This window comes from Cariama cristata, unplaced genomic scaffold, assembly GCF_000690535.1.
Source record: "Cariama cristata isolate BGI_N322 unplaced genomic scaffold, ASM69053v1 scaffold21543, whole genome shotgun sequence".
Lineage (NCBI taxonomy): Eukaryota > Metazoa > Chordata > Aves > Cariamiformes > Cariamidae > Cariama > Cariama cristata.
This window is the reverse complement of record NW_009610422.1, coordinates 1-7,229: the sequence shown is the minus strand read 5'-3', so window position 1 is coordinate 7,229 and position 7,229 is coordinate 1. Positions and strand designations below refer to the sequence as shown.

Genomic DNA, 7,229 nt, shown 5'->3' with positions numbered 1-7,229 from the left:
AGTTGTAGTCAGGAACAATGAAAAGAACGTATTAATGTGATCCTATCTCACATGACTCACTGAAGAATTATCTGTCAATAATATTGGTGACTCACTAGTGAGCACTCCCCAATCAAATTCACAGGGAAAAGATCCCATTAGGTCTCTAAAGTCCATCTGCACAGTACGAGTGAGGGGGAGGGAGACGGTAATAAAAGAGGGGGAGGATAAACACACTGTGCCCTTTTCAGTAGCTCTGTACTTTTAACACAGAGTTGAGAGTCTCCGCATTTCTCCACACTTACTTTTTTTCCATACTCCCGCCACAGGCCATATTCATCTTTCCAGTACCAGACCCATTCTGTTGTAAGAATGAAGTGAGGCGGTTTAGTCACAGAGGAGGCTGTAGAAAGACGTCTAACCTTTGCAAACCCACAGCACATATTCAGAAAACAGATAGATGACAAGACAGAGCCACTTTCAGTAACTCCATTATTAAATCTATAAAAAAAAAGGAGAAAAAAAAATCAGAACTGTTTGTAAAGCTTTACACATAGGTTCAGAAGCCCACCACAAATTTGCAAATTAATCCAACATCGCTCTAACACTCAAAACCAGAACACAAACCTGCAGTTTCCACAACAATCCCAGCTCTGCCTTGCGTTTGTACATATTTTGCATTACAGTATTACATCTCACATTCGTTCCATGGGCAGTAAACCATTACCAACTCGTAAACTGGTGAGTTACATAAGATGAACAGAAACAGTGGAAAACATACACTGTCGCCTTTTTTCTAACCAACCATATTGTAAACAGAACACTGTCATAACTCAAGCATGGCTTCAAAGAGCCTCTAACATAACATAAGGCGGCTAGGCAAATTCTCCAGCACCGGACACAGCATATTGTTATGAGCCCCTTCCAATACCCTCTCCATGCTACATAACCAGTTCCAAACTCTGAAAGGTATTTCCATATTCTTAATGTTCTCTGCACCCAAGAGTATCTCTCTCTCCAGGTACAGAAGATATTCTACCAGTCCCACAACATGGACTCAGGGAAAAGGGGGTAGGAGGGGCAAATCTCAAGCTATCTTCCCATCCTCCAGCTCAAAAGGTGAAAGAGAAGGTTACTTCTAATCATGGAGTCAAGCTGTGTATTGACAAGCTCTAACCAGAGAGATATTCCCACAAGTACTTGTGATAAAATTCTCTTCAGATTTCCAGCCATTCTTAGTGAGGATTAAGACTTCCAATGGTAGCAGCAGTAGGAAGTATTTATACATTTTTTCACAGCAAAGAATACTAGAGTCTACGAGTCAGTCACATAAAATAACTGTGGTGGATTGATCCTGGTCAGCAACCAAGTACCCACACAGCTTCCCGCTCACTCCCCCTCCCCTCCCCAACAGAGGATAGAAAATAGCAAGGGCAAAAGCAAGAAAAGTCGTTGGTCAATATAAAGGCAGTTCAATAGGTGAGGAAGGGTGTGCGTATAAATAAACAAATAAATAAAGCAAAGCAAATTATTCACCACCTCCCCAGGTAGTATAATGCCCAACCAGCCTCCAAACAGCAGCTGCCTTGGTAATCAAAAACCCAACCCTCTTCTTCCTCTGTCCTAGGTTTTACTGCTGAACATGATGTTACATGGTATGGAAGATCCCTTTGCTCAGTTCAGGTCAGCTGTCCTGGCTGATCCTCTCCCAATCCCTTGTCTACCCCCAGTCTACCCAATGCAAAGGAGCACGGCAGAGTGGGAAAAGAGAAAGCGTTGACTCTGAGCAAGCACTGCTCAGCAACACCTAAACTGCTGGTGCATTATTAGCACTGTTTTAGTCACAAATCCAGAACACAGTACCACACAGGCTGCTATGAAGAAAGTTAACTCCATCCCAGCCAAACCCAGTATGGTAACCCAGAGGGTCCTATACAGGCTCCAGGCAAAAGTAAGTCCCAATGGATCAGATCTCCAACAAAGTGAGGTCAACAGAAGAATACCGAATAAAGCTACTTGTGTAATGACTGCAATATAATCATAGCAATTCATAGCCACTAAGGATCTGGTCCAATATAGCAAACTCCAAACATTATTAAATTTTATAAGAGTTTATACCTGGTGTTTTGGGGGTCACAATATGCTTTTTCTATTTCTTCCATATTCTTGAAGTCCTTCCAGGTATTACCATCAGAGATCTGCCATCTATATGGCAAGTGAAAATGAGTTCTAATACACTTGTCTATAAAAGTTTTAAAGAAAAAAAAAAAAAGAAGAGATGCATTATTTTTATAGACTATGAGAAAAACTCCCAAGATTTCAGGGCTGTACAAAAAAAAAAGAAGAGATGCATTATTTTTAGAGACTATGAGAAAAGCTCCCAACATTTCAGGGCTGTATACCTAGCTGGTGAAAGTATCAAATGCATAGCTATGGAAAGTCTTCACATATGGAATCATTATAAGCAGTGGTTCAGAACTTTTCAGCATGAGCAAGCAAAACTTAATTTTTGACCTTATACAGAAGTTCAGTTTCTTTACCTACTACATTCTCTTTGTGCACCAAAATTGCTAGCAGGATCTCAGTGGTGAAGGACTATTCTGTCTTCTCAGTTTCAGAGACAAAAATTTACAGTGGCTCAAGATCACAAGCTCATACAAGGCTTTTATTTCATATATAGAATAACAGTGTAGACTTAGTCTATGCTTAACCACTTAGTTCCAAAGTGGTATTACTGAGGAAAAAAACCCTAACACAACAGTGCTTAGTTTTAGGATAGGAGGTAGCTCATTTAGAGGCTTCAAGAAGTCTTTAAGGGTCCAGGCCTCACAAGGAACAAGAGTACTGGTAGCAGTGGCCCAGGTATCATAAGTATTACTCAGAAATCATTTGAAGAGTCAGTATGCAGGCATTCAATAGGAATGAATATTGCATCACCAATACATGTATGCATAAACTTGAGGCTAGTTTTCATAGTAGAACAACAGACAACTTAACTACAGGGAAAGTCAAGGAGACTGCAACACAAAGTTCATATGAGAAGGTGTGCAGTACATCAGGGAGAAGGATGACAAAAGGATAAGAAAGCTGGCAGAGCAGTCTTTTTCCTGGACAAGTTGGAACATTTTGAAAGGTAGACAGCTCAGACAAACGGAACAGAAGACTGCTAGAAGAAACGAGGAAGAACGTAGAATTCAGAGTATCTTCTGTAGCTATTTGGAAATGGAACTCCTATCATTCAGCAATCCCTTAGGTGAACATAGGTGGAGTAGCCAATCTCCAACACAGGTGGATATTATACACTTCAGAGTAAAACAAAACAGCTCCTTTGTTTGGTACACCAGGCAGGTCAAACACTTTTCTACCAGCACTCAAGATTACAATGAGATTTAACTAAAGATAAGCACAAGCTCTGAAGTTTCCACACTCTGTGAAAGATATCTCTTACTTCTTCTTTATGAGAAAATAGGCTGGACTTGCTACAGTCAGAACCTACCTTTAAAGCCACAACTTTTGTACAGATGATACAAACAGATCTGTTCCAGTTCATCATCATTTGTAGTTGAAGATTCTTGGCTAGAGCTGTGTTTTCTTTCTAGAAGGGGGAATTATAAGTCTTATTAATATACTTTGTTTCAACAAGCCCTCTTAAAAGTGCACCTATGGGTAGGGAAGATGCCTAAAAACAATGTTTATAACTACATAACTGCATTCAGCTCCAGAAAGACACTGAAGTCTTTGATAACCTTGTATACTCAAAAATCCTATCCCTTTATCCATCCTTTCTGAACTTGACTTTCCTGCAATTGCTAAATTCCTCAGATACACTTTTTAGCTATCACTGCAAAATAAGAACAGAATCCAATGCCTTTACATTTCTGGGTGAACTTGAGTTAACCGTGCATTCCACATAGCTGTTCCAATTCAGCAGCTATAAAATCTGAAGTCTCAAAATTTGATACTTCTGTAAACTAAAGCACACCTAAGGAAGCAAATAAGGGAAGATGGAACTGCAGGGAGAATAGCAGAGATGCACACACACACACTTGGATTTTCTATTCTGTTATCCTTTTCTTTCCTGCTAAATTATACTTAACTTACAATTCTAAGGAACTTTAAAAGAAAAGAACAAACAAAATATTACATCTCTGAGAAGTAACTAGGATAGTGCTGTCTGTGAATTCCTGTGCCAGACAATTGCTAAATTAAAGAAAAAATGAATAAAACAAAATAGTTTATAATCACACAAGTAAATGCCACTGCTGTTCTTAAACAGTTCTCTACCCTTGTTTATGTTTTTTTACCAAGAAAAAAATTACAGCTCTCCCTATTTCCAGTTCCTATTATGCTTTTCTAACCCCAAATTTAAGATTTTTATAAACACCAAGCACTTTATTTCTCAGGAACCCATAATGCCTTGAAATCCACTTCACTTGTCAAGACACAAATATCTGTCAATGAGATAGGTGCAAGGTCCCTCCTAAAAGACAGATCAAGATGTGAATTCAGTTTTTCTTAATGACATCTGTGAGAATGTTACATTCACTATAGCGACTCTTCCTCTGATGTTTTCAAGAGATGATATAATTTACCTTTGCATGGTGAAGACTTGGCATCTTCTTTGTCATGTACGTTCCTGTCGCCATTTTTTATGTCATACATATTCCTATAAATGGTGGGTAGTTTCTGAATGATGTCTGAGCTCATTCCCTGTCTCTCCAGTTTCTCATAACATTCTGACTTTAATAAGTCATGGGATCGCTTGCAGCTCCTGCCAAATCTGCAGTGTCCCCACAAAAAGTACTGACAAACATGCAGTTTGGTGCAGTTCTTTTTATAGGTACAAGATCCATAAGGTCCATCACCTTTGTTATAATGCAAGCAGACCTTGGGTAGAGGCAAAAAAAAAAAAGAATTTAAAGTACAATGTGCTCATATAGACTGTTTGAATTCACAATTTTTACAGCAACATGTTTACATTCACATTTAAAAGACTCATACAAGTTTCTTCTTTCTTCTTCTTTTCCAAATAATTACTTGATGGTTTTTCCTTTTCCCTGTTAATGTCTAGAAAGATCTTTCAACAGACAACAACCATCTTACAGACATTCTCAAGCAGAAGGGATTTTGTTCTAAGTCACATAAATGTAGGATAGTGGATTTTATTGCGTCACTACTTGAACTCTTTGGTTTTCTAGTTTTGGAACAGTGAACTATTTTGACCTGAATTTGATGGCAAAAGGTATTGGATCTGGCTGGGATGGAGTTAACTTTCTTCATAGCAGACCATACCTCACTATGTTTTGGTTTTGTGACCAAAACAGTGTTGATAACACATCAATGTTTCAGCTACTGCTGAGCAGTGCTTGCACAGTGTCAAGGTTTTCTCTTTTTCTCCACTCTGCCTGCCCCCACCCAGGGTAGGCTGGGGTGGGCAAGAAGCTGAAAGAGGACACAGCTGGGACAGGTAGCCTGTTGTGGTTTAACCTAGCAGGCAGCTAAACACTACACAGCTGTTCTCTCACTCCCCCACAGCAGGATGGAGGAAAGCATAGGAAAAAAGGTAAAACTCATGGGTTGAGATAAAGACAGTTTAATAGGACAGAAAAAGAAGGGAAAAGAATAAGAAAACAATACACGAAACAAGTGATGCACGATGCAATTGCCTACCACCTGCTGACTGATGCCCAGCCAGTTCCTAGGCGGCAGGCCATGAGCCCCCAGCCAACTCCCCCCAGTTTTATTGTTCAGCATGATGTAATATGGTATGGAATATCCCTTTGGTCAGTTGGGGTCAGCTGTCCTGGCTGTGTCCACTCCCAGCTTGTGCACCCCCAGCCCCCTTGCTGGCAGGGCTGTATGAGAAGCTGAAAAGTCCTTGACTTAGAGTAAGCACTGCTCAGCAACAACTAAAACATCAGTGTGTTATCAACATTATTCTCATCCTAAATCCAAAACACAGCACTGTACCAGCTACTAGGAAGAAAATTAACTCTACCCGAGACAAAATCAGGACATAGCCCAAACTGGCCAAAGGTATATTCCATGCCATATAATGTCATGTTCTAAAATTTTAAAAAAAGGGGGGGGCAGTCCTCACATGCTGGCCCTCACTCAGACACTTGCTGGGCATCTGTCTGCTTGTGGGAGGTGGTGACTAACTTCCTTTGCAACACTTGTTTTCTCCCCTCTTTCCTCCACTTGCTACACTGCCTTTATTATCTCCATCCACAAGTTTTGTCACTTTTGTTGTTCTTGTTTTCTCTCATCTGTCTGGCTGAGGGCAGGGGAGAGCGAAGTGAGGGGCTGTGCGAGTGCTTAGCTGTCAACTAGGGTCAACCCACCACAGAGGATGTAGATTTAAAGTTTTAGATTTGCATTATGCTAACTAAACTGACACCTAACATCTCCATCTATTATCAAGCCTCTTCCACTTTATGACGCTCACTGAAACACAAGGCTAAGAAACTGTCACAGTGCTACTCACCTCTGGTAAGAGGGAAGGGTCATTTTGAAGCAGAAGCTGGCAAAGTTCACCCCTGTTTAATTTCTCCAGTCCATATTGTTTTAGAACACAGAGATTGTGGTCCGAATGGAAGTTGTGAACAAACTTGCATTCTTTCCTACAAGTTAAGAAACCCAAGTGCAAAATGAGTGTAACAGACTAGCACTATTTGCTACCACATGGGTATTACACTAAGCAGTTTAAAAAGCAGATCAAATTAGCTCATTTCAGAAAAATCTGTACTGCTCCTTTATAAAGTAATTATGTGATTCGCTAAGCAGATTATATAATTATTATAAGGATAACTGCCACACTATTTCTGATTTACAGTCATTATAGCATTAGTGTAGTCTGACAATATTGGCATTTTTGACCTGCAGCTCACAACCATGGGTAAGAAAACACCAAAACGCCAGAGTAACGCACTCTCCCACTCAAATCAATAAGCACATTCCCCAACTTCACGCTGCACAAAACGCTCAGGTATGCTGCGTGGGGCTGCGTGCGTGGGGACGGGGCTAAGCTTGCACCCTCACACAGGCCCTACGGGTGGGAAGCACCAAAGGCAGGGCGGTGAGCTGGGAAGGAAGTGTTGCAACCCAAAGTCTGTGAAACAACTGCCCGTGTCTCTCTTCTCAGGGAGAGAAAACGAAACAAAAGGGGAAAAAGAGCATTCCCCACACGGAAAGGTCAGCAAGGCCTTTACTGAAGCCTCCTTCCACTGAGGGGGATACGCCCAGCCCAA

At 40.7% G+C, this 7,229-nt stretch overlaps 1 protein-coding gene across 1 annotated transcript; it reads right to left on the bottom strand.

Moving 5' to 3' along the window:
• Window positions 1–284: 284 nt before the first annotated feature.
• Window positions 285–6,602, bottom strand: LOC104159868 (poly [ADP-ribose] polymerase 12-like; the record flags this gene model as incomplete). Its single annotated transcript, XM_009697885.1, has 5 exons — window positions 285–480; window positions 2,098–2,221; window positions 3,476–3,574; window positions 4,572–4,866; window positions 6,467–6,602. Coding segments are annotated over 5 exons (850 nt in total), but the record flags the coding sequence as incomplete, so codon positions are not given.
• Between the last annotated feature and the right edge of the window lie 627 nt (window positions 6,603–7,229).